A 27,516-nucleotide genomic window follows, 5' to 3' on the forward strand; every position below is an offset into this window, starting at 1 on the left:
CTCAGTGTATATACACTGTAGTCTCTCAGTGCATATACACTATATATTCTCAGTGTATATACACTGTAGTCTCTCAATGTATATACACTGTAGTCTCTCAGTGTATATATACTGTAGTCTCTGAGTGTATAAACATTGTAGTCTCTCAGTGTATATACACTGCAGTCTCTCAGTGTATATACACTGTAGTCCCTAAGTGTATATACACTGTAGGCTCTCAGTGTATATACACTGTAGTCTCTCAGTGTATATGTACTGTAGTCTCTCAGTGTATATACACTGTAGTCTCTCGGTGCATATTCACTATATATTCTCAGTGTATATACGCTGCAGTCTCTAGATGTATATACACTGTAGTCACTCAGTGTATATACACTGTAGTCTCTCAGTGTATATACACTGTAGTCACTCAGTGTATATACACTGTAGTCTCTCAGTGTATATACACTTTAGTCACTCAGTGTATATACACTGTAGTCTCTCAGTGTATACACACTGTAGTCTCTCAGTGTATATACACAGTAGTCTCTCAGTGTATATACACTGTAGTCTCTCGGTGCATATACACTATATATTCTCAGTGTATATACACTGCAGTCTCTCAATGTATATACACTGTAGTCACTCAGTGTATATACACTGTAGTCTCTCAGTGTATATACACTGTAGTCAGTGAATATACACTGTAGTCTTTCAGTGTATATACACTGTAGTCTTTCTATGTATATACACTGTAGTCACTCAGTGTATATACACTGTAGTCTCTCAGTGTATATACACTGTAGTCTCTAAGTGTATATACTCTGTAGTCACTCAGTGTATATACACTGTAGTCTCTCAGTGTACATACACTGCAGTCTATCAGTGTATATACACTGTAGTCACTCAGTGTATATACACTGTAGTCTCTCAGTATATATACACTGTAGTCTCTCAGTGTACATACACTGTAGTCTCTCAGTGTATGTACACTGTAGTCTCTCAGTGTATGTACACTGTAGTCTCTCAGCGTATGTACACTGTAGTCTCTCAGTGTATGTACACTGTAGTCTCTCAGTGTATATACACTGTAGTCTCTCAGTGTATGTACACTGTAGTCTCTCAGTGTATATACACTGTATTCTCTCAGTGTATATACACTGTAGTCTCTCAGTGTATGTACACTGTAGTCTCTCAGTGTATACACACTGTAGTCTCTCAGTGTATATACACTGTAGTCTCTCAATGTATATACACTGTAGTCACTCAGTGTATATACACTGTAGTCTCTCAGTGTATATACACTGTAGTCTCTAAGTGTATATACTCTGTAGTCACTCAGTGTATATACACTGTAGTCTCTCAGTGTATATACACTGCAGTCTATCAGTGTATATACACTGTAGTCACTCAGTGTATATACACTGTAGTCTCTCAGTATATATACACTGTAGTCTCTCAGTGTACATACACTGTAGTCTCTCAGTGTATATACACTGTAGTACCTCAGTGCGTATACACTGTAGTCTCTCAGTGTATATACACTGTAGTCTCTCAATGTGTGAACACTGTAGTCTCTCAGTGTACATACAATGTAGTCTCTCAAGGTATATACACTGTAGTCTCTCAGTGCATATACACTATATATTCTCAGTGTATATACACTGTAGTTTCTCAATGTATATACACTGCAGTCACTCAGTGTATATACACTGTAGTCTCTCAAGGTATATACACTGTAGTCTCTCTCTGTTTATACACTGTAGGCTCTCATTGTATATGCACTGCAATCTCTCAGTGTATATACACTGTAGTCTCTCAATGTATGTGCAGATATCCAAGAACTAGCTACAAGCAGTATTAAAACAGGGAAGTGTTTTTGGGTATGCCCAAATGAGATAAATCTGTGGACTAAAATCACAAGGGTATTAAAAGAGGTCAACATCAAAGCTGCTTTCATAGAAAACCTGGAAGCTTTCTACAACAGATGGGAACAAAAAAAGTCCGGGCTGAATGGTACTGCCCTTGATACTGGCAATGTAGTCACAAACTGTAAGGCTGGAGATGATGTCCTGGTAGTCAGTAAATGGGGGGCTGATAGTGCTGTCCTGGGAGACAGTAATGGGGAAGTTGGAGGTGCTGTCCTGGGAGACAGTAATGGTGAAGCTGGAGGTGCTGTCCTGGGAGACAGTAATGGTGAAGCTGGAGATGCTGTCCTGGGAGACAGTAATGGGGAAGCTGTAGATGCTGTCCTGGGAGACAGTAATGGTGAAGCTGGAGATTTTGTCCAGGTAATCGGGAATTAAACGCAGGAAGGAATACATATAAATGACCCCATAGGGGACAGGAGCCATAGTAGGGAAACAAGTGTAGTCAAAGATAAGATAAAACCAATATTGCAAACTAGAAATACCGCAGGAAATAGCAAACAAGAGGACTCCACTAGCAATAGTGAGGATATATTACCAAAAACAAATGGTGGGAGCTCCATTGTTGGTGCTAGGGAGGATAGAAGTAAGACAGGGAAACATGCACCGACAGGGAATACAGTCACAGAAACCCAAGGCAAACGGAAACCAAGCCTGTGCACATACTATGCACTCGGTATCTGCTGGCATGGGAAATCTGGAAAAACAGATGGGACGTGCAACTATGACCACCCTAGGAAATGCCATGCCCATATGACAACAGGAAAATGCAAACTCCCTTCCTGTAAGCTTTTTCACCCTGAACTGTGTACCTCTTCAGTACAGGAAAGACTGTGCTATAACTTAAATTGCCAGGCATACCATCTAAAGGGGACAAAAAGATACAAAACATCCAGGCCATGGGAAAACCTGGGTAGCCACAGCCACTCAAGAGGGAGAGGTTTTTTAGTGCCAGGAAGGAAAAAATACTGGCAGGAAATGGCAGAAATCGTACACCAAATCCAGTCATTCCTGGAGTGGAACCACAGTCGATGGCCTCCACTCCAAACCAACAGATACAGATACTAATGCCGGAAAAAAAATCCCCCCCCCCAGTACCAACAATACCACCAGTCCGATAACATTCTTCTTTGCAAATATACAGGGTCTAAAGCCAGCAACAAACAACAAAATACCTTTCATCCGTGGACTGCTTGCAGAGGCAAAGGCAATGTTCGCGGCTTTCACTGAGACCCACATAAAGGATCACTTGGACAACGAAATATGGATCCCAGGTTACAACCTATACAGATGTGACAGAGTGAACAGGCAAAAGGGGGGGGTTGGCCTGTACATTGCAGAGTCACTTGTTTGCACAGAACTGCTAAATGCCTCAAATGATGTAGTGGAAGTTTTAGCAGTAAAGGTCGAGAACCAAAACCTAGTCATTGTGATAGTCTACAAGCCTCCGGATGCAACATCCCAGCAATTCCAGGAACAGCTGTTAAAAATTGACCACTGTCTGGAAAACCTTCCAGCTCCTGCACCCAACATCTTGCTCCTGGGGGATTTCAACTTAAGGCACCTAAAATGGAGGAATATAGCAAATAATATTGTTGCAGTAATAACACCAGGAGGCAGCTCTGATGAAAACTCACACTCACGCGAGCTTTTAAATCTCTGCACAAAATTCAATTTAAACCAGCAAATAATAGAGCCTACTAGACTGGAGAATACACTAGACCTCATCTTCACTAACAATGATGATCTGATAAGAAATATCACCATATCAAAAACAATATACTCAGATCACAACATAATTGAGGTTCAGTCATGTATGCGCGGAGCCCCAGACCGACATAATGAGATTAGTCACGAGGGAGCATTCACCAAATTCAACTTCAATAACAAAAACATAAAGTGGGACCAAGTAAACCAAGTCCTAACCGATATAAGCTGGGAAGATATACTAAGCAACACAGACCCCAACTTATGCCTAGAACAGATTAACTCGGTGGCACTCGATGTATGCACAAGGCTTATTCCTCTAAGAAAAAGGAGGAGTAGGTGTAAAACAGAAAGAGACAGGCGCTCCCTTTACAGGCGACGGAAAAGAATAACAGAGCGGCTAAAAGAGGTCAATATATCTGAAATGCGTAGGGAGACACTGGTCAGAGAAATAGCAAGCATCGAACTTAAGCTAAAAGAATCCTTTAGGAGTCAGGAATCGCGGGAAGAACTAAAAGCCATAAATGAAATCGAAAGAAACCCAAAGTATTTCTTCTCCTATGCCAAATCAAAATCGAGAACAACGTCCAGTATTGGGCCCCTACTTAAACAAGATGGGTCCTACACAGATGACAGCAAGGAAATGAGTGAGCTACTCAAGTCCCAATATGACTCAGTTTTTAGCAAGCCGCTAACCAGACTGAGAGTCGAAGATCAAAATGAATTTTTTATGAGAGAGCCACAAAATTTGATTAACACAAGCCTATCCGATGTTATCCTGACTCCAAATGACTTCGAACAGGCGATAAATGACATGCCCATGCACTCTGCCCCAGGGCCAGACTCATGGAACTCTGTGTTCATCAAGAACTGCAAGAAGCCCCTATCAAGAGCCTTTTCCATCCTATGGAGAGGGAGCATGGACACGGGGGTCGTCCCACAGTTACTAAAAACAACAGACATAGCCCCACTCCACAAAGGGGGCAGTAAAGCAACAGCAAAGAACTACAGACCAATAGCACTAACATCCCATATCATAAAAATCTTTGAAAGGGTCCTAAGAAGCAAGATCACCAAGCATCTAGAAACCCATCAGTTACACAACCCAGGGCAACATGGGTTTAGAACAGGTCGCTCCTGTCTGTCTCAACTATTGGACCACTACGACAAGGTCCTAAATGCACTAGAAGACAAAAAGAATGCAGATGTTATATATACAGACTTTGCAAAAGCCTTCGACAAGTGTGACCATGGCGTAATAGCGCACAAAATGCGTGCTAAAAGAATAACAGGAAAAATCGGTCGATGGATCTATAATTTCCTCACTAACAGAACACAGAGAGTAGTCGTCAACAGGGTAAAGTCCGAGGCAGCTACGGTGAAAAGCTCTGTTCCACAAGGCACTGTACTCGCTCCCATCTTGTTCCTCATCCTTATATCCGACATAGACAAGGATGTCAGCCACAGCACCGTGTCTTCCTTTGCAGATGACACCCGAATCTGCATGACAGTGTCTTCCATTGCAGACACTGCAAAGCTCCAGGCAGACATCAACCAAATCTTTCAGTGGGCTGCAGAAAACAATATGAAGTTCAACGATGAGAAATTTCAATTACTCAGATATGGTAAACATGAGGAAATTAAATCTTCATCAGAGTACAAAACAAATTCTGGCCACAAAATAGAGCGAAACACCAACGTCAAAGACCTGGGAGTGATCATGTCGGAGGATCTCACCTTCAAGGACCATAACATTGTATCAATCGCATCTGCTAGAAAAATGACAGGATGGATAATGAGAACCTTCAAAACTAGGGAGGCCAAGCCCATGATGACACTCTTCAGGTCACTTGTTCTATCTAGGCTGGAATATTGCTGCACACTAACAGCACCTTTCAAGGCAGGTGAAATTGCCGACCTAGAAAATGTACAGAGAACTTTCACGGCGCGCATAACGGAGATAAAACACCTCAATTATTGGGAGCGCTTGAGGTTCCTAAACCTGTATTCCCTGGAACGCAGGAGGGAGAGATACATGATTATATACACCTCGAAAATCCTAGAGGGACTAGTACCGAACTTGCACACGAAAATCACTCATTACGACAGCAAAAGACTTGGCAGACGATGCACCATCCCCCCAATGAAAAGCAGGGGTGTCACTAGCACGTTAAGAGACCATACAATAAGTGTCAGGGGCCCGAGACTGTTCAACTGCCTCCCAGCACACATAAGGGGGATTACCAACAGACCCCTGGCAGTCTTCAAGCTGGCACTGGACAAGCACCTAAAGTCAGTTCCGGATCAGCCGGGCTGTAGCTCGTATGTTGGTTTGCGTGCAGCCAGCAGCAACAGCCTGGTTGATCAGGCTCTGATCCACCAGGAGGCCTGGTCTCAGACCGGGCCGCGGGGGCGTTGACCCCCGGAACTCTCTCCAGGTAAACTCCAGGTAAACACTGTAGTCTCTCAGTGTATATACACTGTAGTCTCTTAGTGCATATACACTATATATTCTCAGTGTATATACACTGTAGTCTCTCAGTGCATATACACTATATATTCTCAGTGTATATACACTGTAGTCTCTCAATGTATATACACTGTAGTTACTCAGTGTATATACACTGTAGTCTCTCAATGTATATACACTGTAGTTACTCAGTGTATATACACTGTAGTCTCTCAGTGTATATGCACTGTCGTCACTCAGTGTATATACTTTGTAGTCTCTCAGTGTATATACACTGTAGTCAATCAGTGTATATACACTGTAGTCTCTCATTGTATATACACTGTAGTCTCTCAATGTATACACATGGTAGACTCTCAGTGTATATACACTGTTGTCTCTCAGTGTATATACACTGTAGTCTCTCAGTGTATATACACTGTAGTCTCTCAGTGTATACACACTGTAGTCTCTCAGTGTATACACACTGTAGTCTCTCAGTGTATATACACTGTAGTCTCTCAGTGTATATACACTGTAGTCTCTCGGTGCATATACACTATATATTCTCAGTGTATATACACTGCAGTCTCTCAATGTATATACATTGTAGTCACTCAGTGTATATACACTGTAGTGTCTCAGTGCATATACACTGTAGTCCCTCATTATATATACACTGTAGTCTCTCGGTGCATATACACTATATATTCTCAGTGTATATACACTGCAGTCTCTCAATGTATATACACTGTAGTCACTCAGTGTATATACACTGTAGTCTCTCAGTGTATATACACTGTAGTCACTCAGTGTATATACACTGTAGTCTCTCAGTGTATATACTCTTTAGTCTCAATGTATATACACTGTAGTCACTCAGTGTATATACACTGTAGTCACTCAGTGTATATACACTGCAGTCTCTCAATGTATATACGCTGTAGTCACTCAGTGTATATACACTGCAGTCTCTCAATGTATATACGCTGTAGTCACTCAGTGTATATACGCTGTAGTCTCTCAGTGTATATACACTGCAGTCTCTCAATGTATATACGCTGTAATCACTCAGTGTATATACGCTGTAGTCTCTCAGTGTATATACACTGCAGTCTCTCAATGTATATACGCTGTAGTCACTCAGTGTATATACACTGTAGTCTCTCAATGTATATACACTGTAGTCACTCAGTGTATATACACTGTAGTCTCTCAGTGCATATACACTGTATATTCTCAGTGTATATATACTGTAGTCTCTAAATGTATGTACACTGTAGTCTCTCAGTGTATATACACTGTAGGCTCTCATTGTATATACACTGTAGTCTCTCAGTGTATATACACTGTAGTCTCTCAATGTATGTACACTGTAGTCTCTCAGTGTATATACACTGTAGGATCTCATTGTATATACACTGTAGTCTCTCAGTGTATATACACTGTAGGTTCTCATTGTATATACACTGTAGTCTCTCAGTGTATATGCACTGTAGTCTCTCAGTGCATATACACTGTATATTCTCAGTGCATATACACTGTAGTCTCTCAATGTATATACACTGTAGTCACTCAGTGTATATACACTGTAGTCTCTCAGTGTATATACACTGTAGTCTCTAAGTGTATATACACTGTAGTATCTCAGTGTATATACACTGTAGTCTCTCAGTGTATATGCACTGTAGTCTCTCAGTGTATATACACTGTAATCTCTCAGTGTATATACACTGTAGTCTCTCAATGAATATACACTGTAGTTTCTCAATGTATATACACTGTAGTCACTCATTGTATATACACTGTAGTCTCTCAAGGTATATACACTGTAGTCTCTGTATATACACTGTAAGCTCTCATTGTACATACACTGTAGTCTCTCAGTGTATATACACTGCAGTCTCTCAATGTATATACGCTGTAGTCACTCAGTGTATATACGCTGTAGTCTCTCAGTGTATATATACTGTAGTCTCTAAATGTATGTACACTGTAATCTCTCAGTGTATATACACTGTAGTCTCTCAATGTATGTACACTGTAGTCTCTCAGTGTATATACACTGTAGGCTCTCATTGTATATACACTGTAGTCTCTCAGTGTATATACACTGTAGTCTCTCAATGTATGTACACTCTAGTCTCTCAGTGTATATACACTGTAGTCTCTCAGTGCATATACACTGTATATTCTCAGTGTATATATAATGTTGTCTCTAAATGTATGTACACTGTAATCTCTCAGTGTATATACACTGTAGTCTCTCAATGTATGTACACTCTAGTCTCTCAGTGTATATGCACTGTAGTCTCTCAGTGCATATACACTGTATATTCTCAGTGCATATACACTGTAGTCTCTCAGTGTATATACACTGTAGTCACTCAGTGTATATACACTGTAGTCTCTCAGTGTATATACACTGTAGTCTCTAAGTGTATATACACTGTAGTCTCTCAGTGTATATACACTGTTGTCTCTAAGTGTATATACACTGTAGTCTCTCAGTGTATATGCACTGTAGTCTCTCAGTGTATATACACTGTAATCTCTCTGTGTATATACACTGTAGTCTCTCAATGTATGTACACTGTAGTCTCTCAGTGTACATACACTGTAGTCTCTCAGTGCATATACACTATATATTCTCAGTGTATATACACTGTAGTTTCTCAATGTATATACACTGTAGTCACTCATTGTATATACACTGTAGTCTCTCAAGGTATGTACACTGTAGTCTCTCACTGTATATACACTGTAAGCTCTCATTGTATATGCACTGTAGTCTCTCAGTGTATATACACTGTAGTCTCTCAATGTATGTACACTGTAGTCTCTCAGTGTATATACACTGTAGTCTCTCAGTGCATATACACTATATATTCTCAGTGTATATACACTGTAGTCTCTTAATGTATATACACTGTAGTCACTCAGTGTATATACACTGTAGTCTCTCAGTGTATATACACTGTACTCACTCAGTGTATATACATTGAAGTCTCTCGGTGTATATACACTGTAGTCAATCAGTTTATATACACTGTAGTCACTCTGTGTATATACACTGTAGTCTCTCAGTGTATATGCACTGTAGTCTCTCAATGTATAGACACTGTAGTCTCTCAGTGTATATACACTGTAGTCTCTCAGTGTATATACACTGTAGTCTCTCAGTGTGTACACACACTGTAGTCTCTCAGTGTATATACACTGTAGTCTCTCAGTGTATATACACTGTAGTCTCTCAGTGTATATACACTGTAGTCTCTCAGTGTATATACACTGTAGTCTCTCAGTGTATATACACTGTAGTCTCTCAGTGTATATACACTGTAGTCTCTCAGTGTATATACACTGTAGTCTCTCAGTGTATATACACTGTAGTCTCTCGGTGTATATGACATGGTAACCAAGGTGCCGTCATGAGAGGGTGGTTGTGGGGGCTGTATGAGAGACATGGTAACCAAGGTGCCGTCATGAGAGGGTGGTTGTGGGGGCTGGATGAGAGACATGGTAACCAAGGTGCCGTCATGAGAGGGTGGTTGTGGGGGCTGGATGAGAGACATGGTAACCAAGGTGCCGTCATGAGAGGGTGGTTGTGGGGGCTGGATGAGAGACATGGTAACCAAGGTGCCGTCATGAGAGGGTGGTTGTGGGGGCTGGATGAGAGACATGGTAACCAAGGTGCCGTCATGAGAGGGTGGTTGTGGGGGCTGGATGAGAGACATGGTAACCAAGGCGCCGTCATGAGAGGGTGGTTCTGGGGGCTGGATGAGAGACATGGTAACCAAGGCGCCGTCATGAGAGGGTGGTTATGGGGGCTGGATGAGAGACATGGTAACCAAGGTGCCGTCATAAGAGGGTGGTTGTGGGGACTCGATGAGAGACATGGTAACCAAGGTGCCGTCATGAGAGGGTGGTTGTGGGGGCTGGATGAGAGACATGGTAACCAAGGTGCCGTCATGAGAGGGTGGTTGTGGGGGCTGGATGAGAGACATGGTAACCAAGGTGCCGTCATGAGAGGGTGGTTGTGGGGGCTGGATGAGAGACATGGTAACCAAGGTGCCGTCATGAGAGGTTGGTTGTGGGGGCGGGATGAGAGACACGGTAACCAAGGTGCCGTCATGAGAGGTTGGTTGTGGGGGCTGGATGAGAGACATGGTAACCAAGGCGCCGTCATGAGAGGTTGGTTGTGGGGGCTGGATGAGAGACATGGTAACCAAGGCGCCGTCACAAGTATTGTCATGATGCTAAAGTTCCACCTGAACCTTGATCTAAGACTAATTGTGAAGTATTAGTTAACTAGAACCATGTTTTAGATTGTAATTTAGACATTTAAGTTAGGCTAGGAATAAAGATGTAAGTAGAGTAAGTACCAACAATGTCGTACTGCTACAACTTGACACTATGTGTGCCAAGCACTGTGGGAAGCCTGTCATGCAGACTTTAGTCCCTCAAGGGTAGCCTAGTAGATCAGTAGTGTTTTTAAGTTGGAAGAGAACATAAGATCATTCTAGTTGCAACTCATGGCTCTTAAGTTACTAGTTCTCGTGTGGGATAGACATTGGGAAGGTTTCGAGATAAGGATTGACTCCTTCCAGCTTTACAACACGTGTTAGGATATGCAGAAATGTGTAATGCAAGGAGTCTCGGCAGCGTCTCCTAGACCTCGCCCAGAGAATTCAACCAGTCTAACCCTGGCAAGTATAGCCCTGTCGGAAGAGGTAAATTTCTACATGGTGACTAAACGAGATAGCTGATGGATTTGACTGGCAGGATGATTAATTGCAGTGTCGATCAGGTAGAACCTCTTTTTACGATATTTGGACTGGAGGACAGATTGGCAGGTGGTCACTACCAAAGGAGTTTTCTTAGATGCCCTAGATGTCATAAGGTACTGGACCCAGAGGACACAAATATATCTGAAGATTGAGACACTTATGCAGCATATGGGAATCTTATTATATTATATGCTGCATAAGTGTCTCAATCTTCAACTTGTCGGTTTTTCAAACCAGTCATCACAAATATATCTCTCAGCTAGTAAGAAAGCGTTAATAAATAGTTGGCTGCATAGTTGGGTTTATAGTTACTGACATCCAGAAACTGGATCTAGACATTCTGTCCTACCTAATCAGGTTTAGCGCCCCCCCCCCATAATTAGAATATTAATAATAATTATAATAATCCTAATCAGAGTTCACAGGTTCGAACTTATCGCGTTGCACAAGCCCACGACCACACGAGAATCACTGCAGATGCTGCCAGTACTTTGTTCACCACCAGTTAAGAATATTCATACCATCGAGAACACCATTAAAAACACCTTCACTATTACTCATGCTTAATATAAAACAGCTTGACTGTGAGCCAGCCTTTACTCAAGCAGCCATCAGCAACATCTCTGCTACTCTTTATAAGCCTTGTACGAGTGGAGGAGACAGCAGGGATGGTCCTGACAAGAAGAGATTGTTGGGTCTTAAAAAAAACCCAAGTGGAAGGAATAAAAATAGTCCAACACCTTGGAGCCTTGTTGGACTAGAGGCACAGCCAGTGGCCCATATGGCCTTCTTGAACCACAACTATTGATGTCAATAACAATTTCCCCCAAACAAACACAGAATTCGACCTCATTTTTATTTGCTGAAATACAGGGCCTTAAGCCATCCACCAACAACAAAATACCTCTCATCAGTGGACTTCTAGAGGGGTCAAATGCAATGTTTGCAGCCTTCACAGAGACTCATACACAAGCTCACTTTGACAACGAAATATGGATAAATGGGTACATCCTTTTTAGAAGCGACAGAAAGAACAGGCAACAAGGACGGGTTGGCCTGTATGTCAGAGTCGCTCAATTTCAGACAGTTGCTGAACACCACAAATTATGTAGTTGAAGTTCTATCAATAAAGATAAAAAGCCAAAACGCAGTCATCGTGGCTGTATATAAACCACCAGATACAACCTCTCAGCAGTTCAAGGAACAGATACTGAAAACTGATTACGTCTGGAAAGCCTTCTAGCCCCATCCAAAACATATTATTGCTTGGTGACTTCAACCTAAGACACACAAAATATAAGAATGTAGCAAATAATGTTATGGCAGAAACAATCTCTGGAAGCAGCGCAGATGAAAAATACTCCCTAAGTCAGCAGATAGTGGAGTCAATAAAACTGGAAATTACACTTGACCTGATTTTCACAAATAATGATGACCTGGTAAAAAGGTAACAATATAAAAAACGACTAATTCTGATTACAATCTAATTAAAGTTTAGATTTATGCACAGAAGTCCTGACCAGCAAAATATACGCAACTGTGAAGGTGCCTTCACGAAATACAATTTCAGTAACAAGACCATTAACTGGGACCAGGTGAACCTTGTCTTAAATGAAATATGTTGGTAAGATATCTTAAATAACACGGATCCAAACAAATGTCATGAAAGGATCAACCTCCTGGCAGCTGAAGTATGTTCAAGGTATATTCCCCTAAGAAAGAATAAGAGAAGAAGTAAACTGGAGAGAGAAAGACGCTACCTCTACAGATGACGAGGAATCACTCAGCTTCTCAAGAAGGAAGGAAGCGCTGACCAGGGAAGTGGAAAGTATAAAGCTTAAGTTAAAGGATTCATATGGGATCCAAGAGAGACTGAAGGAGCTAAAAGAGATCAGTGAAACTGAAAGAAATTCGAAATATTTCTTTTCATATGCAAAAAAAAAGGCAAAAACCACATCTATTATCGGGCTCCTGCTCAGACAAGATGGCACTTACACAGATGGTAGCAAAGAAATGAGTGAGATACTGAAATCTCATTACCACTGTGTTTACCGAGCCACTAATCAGTCTAAAGATAGGCAATCCAAATAATATTTTTCATGAATGAACCTCAAAACTCTGTTAATGTGCGTCATTGACAACATGCCCATGCACTCAGCCCCAGGCCAAGACTCGTGGAACTCTGTGTTCATTAAGAACTACAGGAAACCCCTTTCATGTGCCTTAAGTATACTATGTATAAGGAGCTTAGACATGAGTGAAATTCCACAATCACTAAAAACAACGGATATAGCCCCACTCCATCAAGGTAAGTACTATAGACTAATAGCTCTAACTTCACACAGTATAAAAATATTTGAAAGAGTACTAAGAAGCATGATTGCAAACCACTTGGGTTCCCAAAACTGCACAATAAAGGGCATGAGTTCAGTTTGGGTCGCTCGTGTTTCTCGCAGCTATTGGTCTTGGATGCACTGGAAGACAAACAGAATGCAGAGTAATATGCACAATATGTAAAAACCTTTGACAAGTGTGATCATGGTATAATAGCACACAAAATGCATGCTAAAGGAATAACTTGCAAAGTGGGCAAAATGGAATCTTCAACTTTCTAACCAATCGAACACAAAGAGTAGTGGTAAACAGAGTTAAAACGGAAACTGCCACAGTGAGAAGCTCTGGTACAAAAGACACACTACTCTACCCCCTCCCTCCCGAATCCTGCTCCTCATCCTCATATCAGACATAGACAGAGATGTAATCCACAGCACAGTGTCATCCTTGGCAGACAATACTAGAATCTGCATGAGACTGTCATCCACTGAGGACACCGGTAACCTTCAAGAAGATATATTTAATTAACTGTTTTCCTATAAACAACGGAAAACAATATGATGTTCAGTGAAGACAAATTCCAACAACTCCGTTAGGAAAAATTGGAGGAGATAATAATTAGAACTGAGTATACTACAAACTCTACACCTTCAGTTAAGCAGAAAAGTAATGTGAGGGACCTGGGAGTGGTAATGTCTAAGGATCTCACTTTCAATGATCACAAGCGTACCACAATCACAACTGCGAGGAAAATGACAGGATAGTTAATAAGAACTTTCAAAACAATAAATGCCATGCCAATGATGATCCTTGCTAAATCACTTGGTTCTCAGTGTCCCCCATCCAAGACACCGCAACACTCCAAATGGACATTAACCAGATCTTTAAATGGGTCTCAGAAAACAATATGAAGTTCAATGAAAAGAAATTTTAACTACTCAGATATGGAAAACTTGAGGAAATTATAACTGCATCAAAGTATACAACAAATTCTAACTAAATAATAGAGCGAAAAATTAATGTGAAGGACGTGGGAGTGATAATGTCAGAGGATCTCACCTTCAAAGACCACAACCATGTATCTACCGCATCTGCTAGGAAAAGGACAGAATGGATAATGAGAACCTTCAAAACTATGGATGCCAAGCCCAAGATGACTCTCTTCAAATCACTTGTTCTCTCTAGGCTGGAATGCTGCTGCACACTAACTGCCCCCTTCAAGGCTGGCAAAATTGCACACCTGGAGAGTGTACAGAGAACTTTCACGGCACACATAAGTTAGATGAAGCACCTAAATTACTGGGAACGGTTGAAGTCGCTTGATTTGTATCCCCTAGAACGCAGGCGACAAAGATAAATGATAATATACAATTGGAAAATCCTAGGGGGATTAGTACCAAACTTACACACGACAATCACGCCCTACGAAAGCAAAATACTCGGCAGGAGGTGCAATATTCCACCAATGAAAAGCAGGGGTGTCACATGTATATTAAGAGACAACACAATAAGTGTCAGGGGCCCAAGACTGTTTTAGGTGCCTGTCCAGCAGGCACCTAAAGTCAGTTCCTGACTAGCCAAACTGTGGTTCTTACGTCGATTTACGTGCGGCCAGCAGTAACAGCCTGGTTGATCAGACCCTGATCCACCAAGAGGCCTGGTCGAGGACCGGGCTGAGGGGGCGTTGATCCCCGGAATACCCTCCAGGTAGGTACTTAATGAGAACACAAGAATGAAGACACTACAGATGATTCATTACTGTAGCTGCACTACTTATCCTGCAGTGGCCCACTTAAACGTGTACAACACAACATTACTACAGTCACCCATCTCCAGCTATATACATGGAGCCTCGTGTTGACACCAGAGTTACACCAACACCAGGTATATACATGGAGCCTCGTGTTGACACCAGAGTTACACCAACACCAGGTATATACATGGAGCCTCGTGTTGACACCAGAGTTACACCAACACCAGGTATATACATGGAGCCTCGTGTTGACACCAGAGTTACACCAACACCAGGTATATACATGGAGCCTCCTGTTGACACCAGAGTTACACCAACACCAGGTATATACATGGAGCCTCGTGTTGACACCAGAGTTACACCAACACCAGGTATATACATGGAGCCTCCTGTTGACACCAGAGTTACACCAACACCAGGTATATACATGGAGCCTCGTGTTGACACCAGAGTTACACCAACACCAGGTATATACATGGAGCCTCGTGTTGACACCAGAGTTACACCAACACCAGCTATATACATGGAGCCTCCTGTTGACACCAGAGTTACACCAACACCAGGTATTTACATGGAGCCTCCTGTTGACACCAGAGTTACACCAACACCAGGTATATACATGGAGCCTCGTGTTGACACCAGAGTTACACCAACACCAGGTATATACATGGAGCCTCGTGTTGACACCAGAGTTACACCAACACCAGCTATATACATGGAGCCTCCTGTTGACACCAGAGTTACACCAACACCAGGTATATACATGGAGCCTCCTGTTGACACCAGAGTTACACCAACACCAGGTATATACATGGAGCCTCGTGTTGACACCAGAGTTACACCAACACCAGGTATATACATGGAGCCTCGTGTTGACACCAGAGTTACACCAACACCAGCTATATACATGGAGCCTCCTGTTGACACCAGAGTTACACCAACACCAGGTATATACATGGAGCCTCCTGTTGACACCAGAGTTACACCAACACCAGGTATATACATGGAGCCTCGTGTTGACACCAGAGTTACACCAACACCAGGTATATACATGGAGCCTCGTGTTGACACCAGAGTTACACCAACACCAGGTATATACATGGAGCCTCGTGTTGACACCAGAGTTACACCAACACCAGGTATATACATGGAGCCTCCTGTTGACACCAGAGTTACACCAACACCAGGTATATACATGGAGCCTCGTGTTGACACCAGAGTTACACCAACACCAGGTATATACATGGAGCCTCGTGTTGACACCAGAGTTACACCAACACCAGGTATATACATGGAGCCTCGTGTTGACACCAGAGTTACACCAACACCAGGTATATACATGGAGCCTCGTGTTGACACCAGAGTTACACCAACACCAGGTATATACATGGAGCCTCGTGTTGACACCAGAGTTACACCAATACCAGGTATATACATGGAGCCTCGTGTTGACACCAGAGTTACACCAACACCAGGTATATACATGGAGCCTCGTGTTGACACCAGAGTTACACCAACACCAGGTATATACATGGAGCCTCGTGTTGACACCAGAGTTACACCAACACCAGGTATATACATGGAGCCTCGTGTTGACACCAGAGTTACACCAACACCAGGTATATACATGGAGCCTCGTGTTGACACCAGAGTTACACCAACACCAGGTATATACATGGAGCCTCGTGTTGACACCAGAGTTACACCAACACCAGGTATATACATGGAGCCTCGTGTTGACAACAGAGTTACACCAACACCAGCTATATACATGGAGCCTCGTGTTGACACCAGAGTTACACCAACACCAGGTATATACATGGAGCCTCGTGTTGACACCAGAGTTACACCAACACCAGGTATATACATGGAGCCTCGTGTTGACACCAGAGTTACACCAACACCAGGTATATACATGGAGCCTCGTGTTGACACCAGAGTTACACCAACACCAGGTATATACATGGAGCCTCGTGTTGACACCAGAGTTACACCAACACCAGGTATATACATGGAGCCTCCTGTTGACACCAGAGTTACACCAACACCAGGTATATACATGGAGCCTCGTGTTGACACCAGAGTTACACCAACACCAGCTATATATATGGAGCCTCCTGTTGACACCAGAGTTACACCAACACCAGGTATATACATGGAGCCTCCTGTTGACACCAGAGTTACACCAACACCAGGTATATACATGGAGCCTCGTGTTGACACCAGAGTTACACCAACACCAGGTATATACATGGAGCCTCGTGTTGACACCAGAGTTACACCAACACCAGGTATATACATGGAGCCTCGTGTTGACACCAGAGTTACACCAACACCAGCTATATACATGGAGCCTCGTGTTGACACCAGAGTTACACCAACACCAGGTATATACATGGAGCCTCCTGTTGACACCAGAGTTACACCAACACCAGGTATATACATGGAGCCTCGTGTTGACACCAGAGTTACACCAACACCAGGTATATACATGGAGCCTCCTGTTGACACCAGAGTTACACCAACACCAGGTATATACATGGAGCCTCGTGTTGACACCAGAGTTACACCAACACCAGGTATATACATGGAGCCTCGTGTTGACACCAGAGTTACACCAACACCAGGTATATACATGGAGCCTCGTGTTGACACCAGAGTTACACCAACACCAGCTATATACATGGAGCCTCGTGTTGACACCAGAGTTACACCAACACCAGGTATATACATGGAGCCTCCTGTTGACACCAGAGTTACACCAACACCAGGTATATACATGGAGCCTCGTGTTGACACCAGAGTTACACCAACACCAGGTATATACATGGAGCCTCGTGTTGACACCAGAGTTACACCAACACCAGGTATATACATGGAGCCTCGTGTTGACACCAGAGTTACACCAACACCAGGTATATACATGGAGCCTCGTGTTGACACCAGAGTTACACCAACACCAGGTATATACATGGAGCCTCGTGTTGACACCAGAGTTACACCAACACCAGTCCTTCTTCAGGACACAGTCAATGGTTGTAATTTGATTGTTTCAAGTCAACACATTATTCCTGACGTAGATATTATAATTACGAGTGTATATACACTGAGAGACTTACACGTCTTAGTGCTTCTTGGCTAACTGAGTTTAAAGTCTATCGACTACATGAGGGTCATTAAGGCCTCATATAGCCTGTAATATCACCTGGGAACAAATTATCCTATCAGTGCTTATCAGCTAAGATAGTCATCTCTCTGGGTTAGTTAATAATCAATTGTTTTAATTCCTATTTTCTGTACTATAAGAGAGTCATTAAGGCTTCATGTAACCTGTCCACCACCAGATAAAAATGTCTATCAGAGATTTAAATCTCTGATAGACATTACGAGGGGGGGAATTTATATATCCTATATAAACTTATACAGTATTTCATACAAATTACAGAATAAGTAATTCGTAATGTTTTTTTTACTATCATAATCAGAATTGCAATAATAAAAAATTATTTGTATATAAAATAAATGGATTATACAAAAATATTGGTAAAATGCATTTTAAACTTGAAAAAATCGGAATTAATTGATACTGGCAAAAACCATAACCGTTATAACCTGATTGTGAAAGACATGCTGATAATTAATAATTATGAGACATGCTGATAATCAATAATTATGAGACATGCTGATAATCAATAATTATGAAAGACATGCTGATAATCAATAATTATGAGACATGCTGATAATCAATAATTATGAGACATGTTGATAATCAATAATTATGAGACATGCTGATAATCAATAATTATGAGACATGTTGATAATCAATAATTATGAGACATGTTGATAATCAATAATTATGAGACATGTTGATAATCAATAATTATGAAAGACATGCTGATAATCAATACAAAAATTATGTACAATGTCACTTGATTACTTCATAATTTTACTTATACATGTTCTTGTCTCACCTAGATATTATAGGAGAGATAGATTACGTTGTCTTTGACACTGACGGCGAGACATATGCAGCCATCTACGACTGTCAGCCGGTAACCACCCTCGGACACCGCCAGTCTGCTGCCATTCTCTCACGGACACCTTCACTTCCTGCAGCAACTATCGTAGAGGTTAGTGTACACACAGTAGACTCATTACCAATCTGTACTAACAGGTCAAGGTCCTCTCCGGGTATAGGTGGCCACGATAATGGGCTAATGATGTAACGGGCGATGATAGGCCAACTTGTGTACATGGATAAATGGCCAGTTTGATGAGCGCAGTAGTATGATCGTCCCATATGAAGAATAAAAAGGCATATATGGGTAGTGCCAGGGTGTGTGTTTGGGCCGACTGAGGTGAAATTGTAGATCTAGAGAGTGTACAGAGATCCTTTACTGCACGTATAAGTTCTGTCAAGCACCTTAACTACTGGGAACGCTTGGAAGCACTTGACTTGTACTCGTTGGAACGCAGGAGGGAGAGATATATCATAATCTACACTTGGAAAATCTTGGAAGGAATGGTCCCAAATCTGCACACAGAAATCACTCCCTACAAAAGTAAAAGACTGGGCAGGCGATGCAAAATACCCCCAATTAAAAGTAGGGGCGCCATTGGTACACTAAGAGAAAACACCATAAGTGTCCGGGGCCCAAGACTGTTCAACAGCCTCCCATCAAGCATTAAGGGAATTACCAATAAACCCCTGGCTGCTTTCAAGAGAGAGCTGGACATATACCTAAAGTCAGTGCCGGATCAGTTGGGCTGTGATTCGTACGTTGGGCTGCGTGCGGCCAGCAGTAACAGCCTGGTTGATCAGGCCCTAATCCACTGGGAGGCCTGGTCGTGGACCGAACCGCGGGGGTGTTGATCCCTGGAATAACCTCGAGGTAGACTCCAGGTAGGTGTTAAACAACGTACATGACCAGACTACTGCGTCACTGCAGCGACAGGATGAGCATAACAGACGAGTGTCTGCAGAGAAGACTTCATAACCTATATATTCTTTATCTATAAAAGAACGATATGTTTTATTCATGGGAGAGGACAGAGGATGTCTCAGTAATGAGAGACAGTAGAGAATGTCTCAGTAATGAGAGACAGTAGAGAATGTCTCAGTAATGAGAGACAGTAGAGGATGTCTCAGTAATAAGAGACGATAGAGGATGTCTCAGTAATGAGAGACAGTAGAGAATGTCTCAGTAATGAGAGACAGTAGAGAATGTCTCAGTAATGAGAGACAGTAGAGAATGTCTCAGTAATGAGAGACAGTAGAGAATGTCTCAGTAATGAGAGACAGTAGAGAATGTCTCAGTAATGAGAGACAGTAGAGAATGTCTCAGTAATGAGAGACAGTAGAGAATGTCTCAGTAATGAGAGACAGTAGAGAATGTCTCAGTAATAAGAGACAGTAGAGAATGTCTCAGTAATGAGAGACAGTAGAGGATGTCTCAGTAATGAGAGACAGTAGAGGATGTCTCAGTAATGAGAAACAGTATAGGATGTCTCAGTAATGAGAGACGACAGAGGATGTCTCAGTAATGAGAGACGACAGAGGATGTCTCAGTAATGAGAGACGACAGAGGATGTCTCAGTAATGAGAGACGACAGAGGATGTCTCAGTAATGAGAGACGATAGAGGATGTCTCAGTAATGAGAGACGACAGAGGACGTCTCAGTATTGAGAGACGACAGAGGATGTCTCAGTAATGAGAGACGGTAGAGAATGTCTCAGTAATGAGAGACAGTAGAGGATGTCTCAGTAATGAGAAACAGTAGAGGATGTGTCAGTAATGAGAGACGATAGAGGATGTCTCAGTAATAAGAGACGATAGAGGATGTCTCAGTAATGAGAGACGATAGAGGATGTCTCAGTAATAAGAGACGATAGAGGATGTCTCAGTAATGAGAGACGATAGAGGATGTCTCAGTAATAAGAGACGATAGAGGATGTCTCAGTAATGAGAGACGATAGAGGATGTCTCAGTAATAAGAGACGATAGAGGATGTCTCAGTAATGAGAGACGATAGAGGATGTCTCAGTAATAAGAGACGATAGAGGATGTCTCAGTAATAAGAGACGATAGAGGATGTCTCAGCATGAGAGACGATAGAGGATGTCTCAGCATGAGAGACGATAGAGGATGTCTCAGTAATAAGAGACGGTAGAGGATGTCTCAGTAATAAGAGACGATAGAGGATGTCTCAGCATGAGAGACGATAGAGGATGTCTCAGCATGAGAGACGATAGAGGATGTCTCAGTAATGAGAGACAGTAGAGAATGTCTCAGTAATAAGAGACGATAGAGGATGTCTCAGTAATAAGAGACGATAGAGGATGTCTCAGTAATAAGAGACGATAGAGGATGTCTCAGTAATGAGAGACGATAGAGGATGTCTCAGCATGAGAGACGATAGAGGATGTCTCAGTAATAAGAGACGGTAGAGGATGTCTCAGTAATAAGAGACGATAGAGGATGTCTCAGTAATAAGAGACGGTAGAGGATGTCTCAGTAATAAGAGACGATAGAGGATGTCTCAGTAATGAGAGACGATAGAGGATGTCTCAGTAATGAGAGACGATAGAGGATGCCTCAGTAATGAGAGACGATAGAGGATGTCTCAGTAATGAGAGACGATAGAGGATGCCTCAGTAATGAGAGACGATAGAGGATGTCTCAGTAATGAGAGACGATAGAGGATGTCTCAGTAATGAGAGACGATAGAGGATGTCTCAGTAAAAAGAGACGATAGAGGATGTCTCAGTAATAAGAGACAATAGAGGATGTCTCAGTAATAAGAGACGATAGAGGATGTCTCAGTAATAAGAGACGGTAGAGGATGTCTCAGTAATAAGAGACGATAGAGGATGCCTCAGTAATGAGAGACGATAGAGGATGTCTCAGTAATGAGAGACGATAGAGGATGCCTCAGTAATGAGAGACGATAGAGGATGTCTCAGTAATGAGAGACGATAGAGGATGCCTCAGTAATGAGAGACGATAGAGGATGTCTCAGTAATGAGAGACGATAGAGGATGTCTCAGTAATGAGAGACGATAGAGGATGTCTCAGTAAAAAGAGACGATAGAGGATGTCTCAGTAATAAGAGACAATAGAGGATGTCTCAGTAATAAGAGACGATAGAGGATGTCTCAGTAATGAGAGACAGTAGAGGATGTCTCAGTAATGAGAGACGATAGAGGATGTCTCAGTAATAAGAGACGATAGAGGATGTCTCAGTAATGAGAGACGATAGAGGATGTCTCAGCATGAGAGACGATAGAGGATGTCTCAGTAATAAGAGACGGTAGAGGATGTCTCAGTAATAAGAGACGATAGAGGATGTCTCAGTAATAAGAGACGGTAGAGGATGTCTCAGTAATAAGAGACGATAGAGGATGTCTCAGTAATGAGAGACGATAGAGGATGTCTCAGTAATAAGAGACGATAGAGGATGTCTCAGTAATGAGAGACGATAGAGGATGTCTCAGTAATAAGAGACGGTAGAGGATGTCTCAGTAAAAAGAGACGATAGAGGATGTCTCATTAATAAGAGACGATAGAGGATGTCTCAGTAATAAGAGACGATAGAGGATGTCTCAGTAATGAGAGACAGTAGAGGATGTCTCAGTAATAAGAGACGATAGAGGATGTCTCAGTAATAAGAGACGATAGAGGATGTCTCAGTAATGAGAGACGATAGAGGATGTCTCAGTAATGAGAGACGATAGAGGATGTCTCAGTAATGAGAGACGATAGAGGATGTCTCAGTAATGAGAGACGATAGAGGATGTCTCAGTAATAAGAGACGGTAGAGGATGTCTCAGCAATAAGGGACGGTAGAGGATGTCTCAGTAATAAGAGACAGTGGAAGATGTCTCAGTAATAAGAGACAGTGGAAGATTTCTCAGTAATAAGAGACAGTGGAAGATGTCTCAGTAATAAGAGACAGTGGAAGATGTCTCAGTAATAAGAGACAGTGGAAGATGTCTCAGTAATAAGAGACAGTGGAAGATGTCTCAGTAATAAGAGACAGTGGAAGATGTCTCAGTAATAAGAGACAGTAGAGGATGTCTCAGTAATAAGAGACAGTGGAAGATGTCTTGCTCGTGGGAGAAGAAAAAAGGGGTCCTATTAAAATTACTATTTAATTAAAAAAATATATATCAAATCTATGTGACTCAAGTAACATTGTACAGTGGAACCTCTGGTCACGACCATAATTCGTTCCAAAACTCTGGTCACGACCATAATTCGTTCCAAAACTCTGGTCGCGACCATAATTCGTTCCAAAACTCTGGTCACGACCATAATTCGTTCCAAAACTCTGGTCACGACCATAATTCGTTCCAAAACTCTGGTCACGACCATAATTCGTTCCAAAACTCTGGTCGCGACCATAATTCGTTCCAAAACTCTGGTCACGACCATAATTCGTTCCAAAACTCTGGTCGCGACTCGATTTGGTCGTATCCCGAACCTAATTTCCCCACTGAATTGTATGTAAATACAATTAATCCGTTCCAGACCCCTATGACTGTATGCAAATATTGTTTTTTTACGATTTTCAAGCACAAAAATGGTTAATTATATCATAGAATGCACAGTTTAATAGTAAACTAAATGTAAAAAAGCTTGGAAAATACTGAGAAAATGAACAGAGAAAACTAACATTGCACGAGTCCTAAGAGGCATGTAATGGCTGAGCAGTGACCTCCGTTATTTATAGTTCGATTTCTTTCATTTATGGTGTATGTTAAGAAGCATCTTTTCATCATACATTGCCCAAGTTTCAATAAGATAGTCCAATAAACAAAAATCACATACGGCAAGCCCTAGCCGGGTACTGGCACCGCGAGAAGTTGTTTCTTGCACTATCTGCTGATAAAACATAGCTAATCCGAATTTATCATGGTCGTAATTATAGAAAGTAGGGAAAATTGGTCGTAATTATAGGAAGTGGGGAAAATTGGTCGTAATTATAGGAAGTGGGGAAAATTGGCGCCTGCGATAAAAATGGTGCTGAATGTGAAAATTGGCGTGGCTGTGTTTGTTTGGCACCAGATTATGTGTTCGTGACCAGATGCAAAAACTTGATGAATTTCTTGTGAACCGATTTGTTCGTGTTCGGAAGCGTTCGTGACCAGAGGTCCCACTGTAGTGAATGGGGCACCTGGCAAGTGGGAAAAAAATATGAAGGATATGTCTATGTGCGAAGAGTTAAATCCAAGTTAATTTAGTAAGTTGATTTCACATAGGATATCATGTAGAGTCAGTCAAAGATGGCATCAAAGGCTTCAAAATAGTCGGAAATTAATTTAATTCACTCAGTTATAATAGGGATAGTCAGTTAAAAAAATTTGAATATCAAGGAAACTTGAGGTTTTCACAGAGAAGCATTATTTTTCTCTCTGTGAGATGACCATGTGTTAGTCTCATGTGTCCAGTATAGTCATGTGTTAGTCTCATGTGTCCAGTATAGTCACGTGTTAGTCTCATGTGTCCAGTATAGTCACGTGTTAGTCTCATGTGTCCAGTATAGTCACGTGTTAGTCTCATGTGTCCAGTATAGTCACGTGTTAGTCTCATGTGTCCAGTATAGTCACGTGTTAGTCTCATGTCACGTGTTAGTCTCATGTGTCCAGTATAGTCATGTGTTAGTCTCATGTGTCCAGTATAGTCACGTGTTAGTCTCATGTGTCCAGTATAGTCATGTGTTAGTCTCATGTGTCCAGTATAGTCACGTGTTAGTCTCATGTGTCCAGTATAGTCACGTGTTAGTCTCATGTGTCCAGTATAGTCATGTGTTAGTCTCATGTGTCCAGTATAGTCATGTGTTAGTCTCATGTGTCCAGTATAGTCATGTGTTAGTCTCATGTGTCCAGTATAGTCACGTGTTAGTCTCATGTGTCCAGTATAGTCATGTGTTAGTCTCATGTGTCCAGTATAGTCACGTGTTAGTCTCATGTGTCCAGTATAGTCACGTGTTAGTCTCATGTGTCCAGTATAGTCATGTGTTAGTCTCATGTGTCCAGTATAGTCACGTGTTAGTCTCATGTGTCCAGTATAGTCATGTGTTAGTCTCATGTGTCCAGTATAGTCATGTGTTAGTCTCATGTGTCCAGTATAGTCATGTGTTAGTCTCATGTGTCCAGTATAGTCACGTGTTAGTCTCATGTGTCCAGTATAGTCACGTGTTAGTCTCATGTGTCCAGTATAGTCATGTGTTAGTCTCATGTGTCCAGTATAGTCATGTGTTAGTCTCATGTGTCCAGTATAGTCATGTGTTAGTCTCATGTGTCCAGTATAGTCACGTGTTAGTCTCATGTGTCCCAGTATAGTCATGTGTTAGTCTCATGTGTCCAGTATAGTCATGTGTTAGTCTCATGTGTCCAGTATAGTCACGTGTTAGTCTCATGTGTCCAGTATAGTCATGTGTTAGTCTCATGTGTCCAGTATAGTCATGTGTTAGTCTCATGTGTCCAGTATAGTCATGTGTTAGTCTCATGTGCCCAGTATAGTCACGTGTTAGTCTCATGTGTCCAGTATAGTCACGTGTTAGTCTCATGTGTCCAGTATAGTCATGTGTTAGTCTCATGTGTCCAGTATAGTCATGTGTGTTCAGTCAGTATAGTCATGTAGTCCAGTATAGTCATGTGTCCAGTATAGTCATGTGTTAGTCTCATGTGTCCAGTATAGTCATGTGTTAGTCTCATGTGTCCAGTATAGTCAGTATACGTGTTAGTCTCATGTGTCCAGTATAGTCATGTGTTAGTCTCATGTGTCCAGTATAGTCATGTGTTAGTCTCATGTGTCCAGTATAGTCACGTGTTAGTCTCATGTGTCCAGTATAGTCATGTGTTAGTCTCATGTGTCCAGTATAGTCATGTGTTAGTCTCATGTGTCCAGTATAGTCATGTGCTAGTCTCATGTGTCCAGTATAGTCACGTGTTAGTCTCATGTGTCCAGTATAGTCATGTGTTAGTCTCATGTGTCCAGTATAGTCATGTGTTAGTCTCATGTGTCCAGTACAGTCACGTGTTAGTCTCATGTGTCCAGTATAGTCATGTGTTAGTCTCATGTGTCCAGTATAGTCATGTGTTAGTCTCATGTGTCCAGTACAGTCACGTGTTAGTCTCATGTGTCCAGTATAGTCATGTGTTAGTCTCATGTGTCCAGTATAGTCATGTGTTAGTCTCATGTGCCCAGTATAGTCATGTGTTAGTCTCATGTGTCCAGTATAGTCACGTGTTAGTCTCATGTGTCCAGTATAGTCACGTGTTAGTCTCATGTGTCCAGTATAGTCATGTGTTAGTCTCATGTGTCCAGTATAGTCATGTGTTAGTCTCATGTGTCCAGTATAGTCAGTATATGTGTAGTCTCATGTGTCCAGTATAGTCATGTGTTATGTGTTAGTCTCATGTGTCCAGTATAGTCACGTGTTAGTCTCATGTGTCCAGTATAGTCATGTGTTAGTCTCATGTGTCCAGTATAGTCATGTGTTAGTCTCATGTGTCCAGTATAGTGTTAGTCTCATGTGTCCAGTATAGTCACGTGTTAGTCTCATGTGTCCAGTATAGTCATGTGTTAGTCTCATGTGTCCAGTATAGTCATGTGTTAGTCTCATGTGTCCAGTATAGTCATGTGTTAGTCTCATGTGTCCAGTATAGTCACGTGTTAGTCTCATGTGTCCAGTATAGTCACGTGTTAGTCTCATGTGTCCAGTATAGTCATGTGTTAGTCTCATGTGTCCAGTATAGTCATGTGTTAGTCTCATGTGTCCAGTATAGTCATGTGTTAGTCTCATGTGTCCAGTATAGTCATGTGTTAGTCTCATGTGTCCAGTATAGTCACGTGTTAGTCTCATGTGTCCAGTATAGTCATGTGTTAGTCTCATGTGTCCAGTATAGTCATGTGTTAGTCTCATGTGTCCAGTATAGTCATGTGTTAGTCTCATGTGTCCAGTATAGTCACGTGTTAGTCTCATGTGTCCAGTATAGTCATGTGTTAGTCTCATGTGTCCAGTATAGTCATGTGTTAGTCTCATGTGTCCAGTATAGTCACGTGTTAGTCTCATGTGTCCAGTATAGTCATGTGTTAGTCTCATGTGTCCAGTATAGTCATGTGTTAGTCTCATGTGTCCAGTATAGTCATGTGTTAGTCTCATGTGTCCAGTATAGTCACGTGTTAGTCTCATGTGTCCAGTATAGTCACGTGTTAGTCTCATGTGTCCAGTATAGTCATGTGTTAGTCTCATGTGTCCAGTATAGTCATGTGTTAGTCTCATGTGTCCAGTATAGTCATGTGTTAGTCTCATGTGTCCAGTATAGTCACGTGTTAGTCTCATGTGTCCAGTATAGTCACGTGTTAGTCTCATGTGTCCAGTATAGTCATGTGTTAGTCTCATGTGTCCAGTATAGTCATGTGTTAGTCTCATGTGTCCAGTATAGTCATGTGTTAGTCTCATGTGTCCAGTATAGTCACGTGTTAGTCTCATGTGTCCAGTATAGTCATGTGTTAGTCTCATGTGTCCAGTATAGTCATGTGTTAGTCTCATGTGTCCAGTATAGTC

At 41.8% G+C, this 27,516-nt stretch overlaps 1 protein-coding gene across 1 annotated transcript in view; it reads left to right on the forward strand.

Annotated features, from left to right (window-relative positions):
- Window positions 1-27,516, forward strand: part of LOC128694588 (apolipoprotein D) — a 137,791-nt gene that overhangs the window by 86,106 nt on the left and 24,169 nt on the right. Inside the window, exon 4 of the mRNA XM_053784727.2 lies at window positions 18,916-19,070. Within this exon, the coding sequence (XP_053640702.2) occupies window positions 18,916-19,070 (155 nt within the window). The remainder of the gene's footprint in view (window positions 1-18,915; window positions 19,071-27,516) is intronic.

The sequence above is a fragment of the Cherax quadricarinatus genome, unplaced genomic scaffold (genome assembly GCF_038502225.1).
Source record: "Cherax quadricarinatus isolate ZL_2023a unplaced genomic scaffold, ASM3850222v1 Contig76, whole genome shotgun sequence".
NCBI lineage: Eukaryota > Metazoa > Arthropoda > Malacostraca > Decapoda > Parastacidae > Cherax > Cherax quadricarinatus.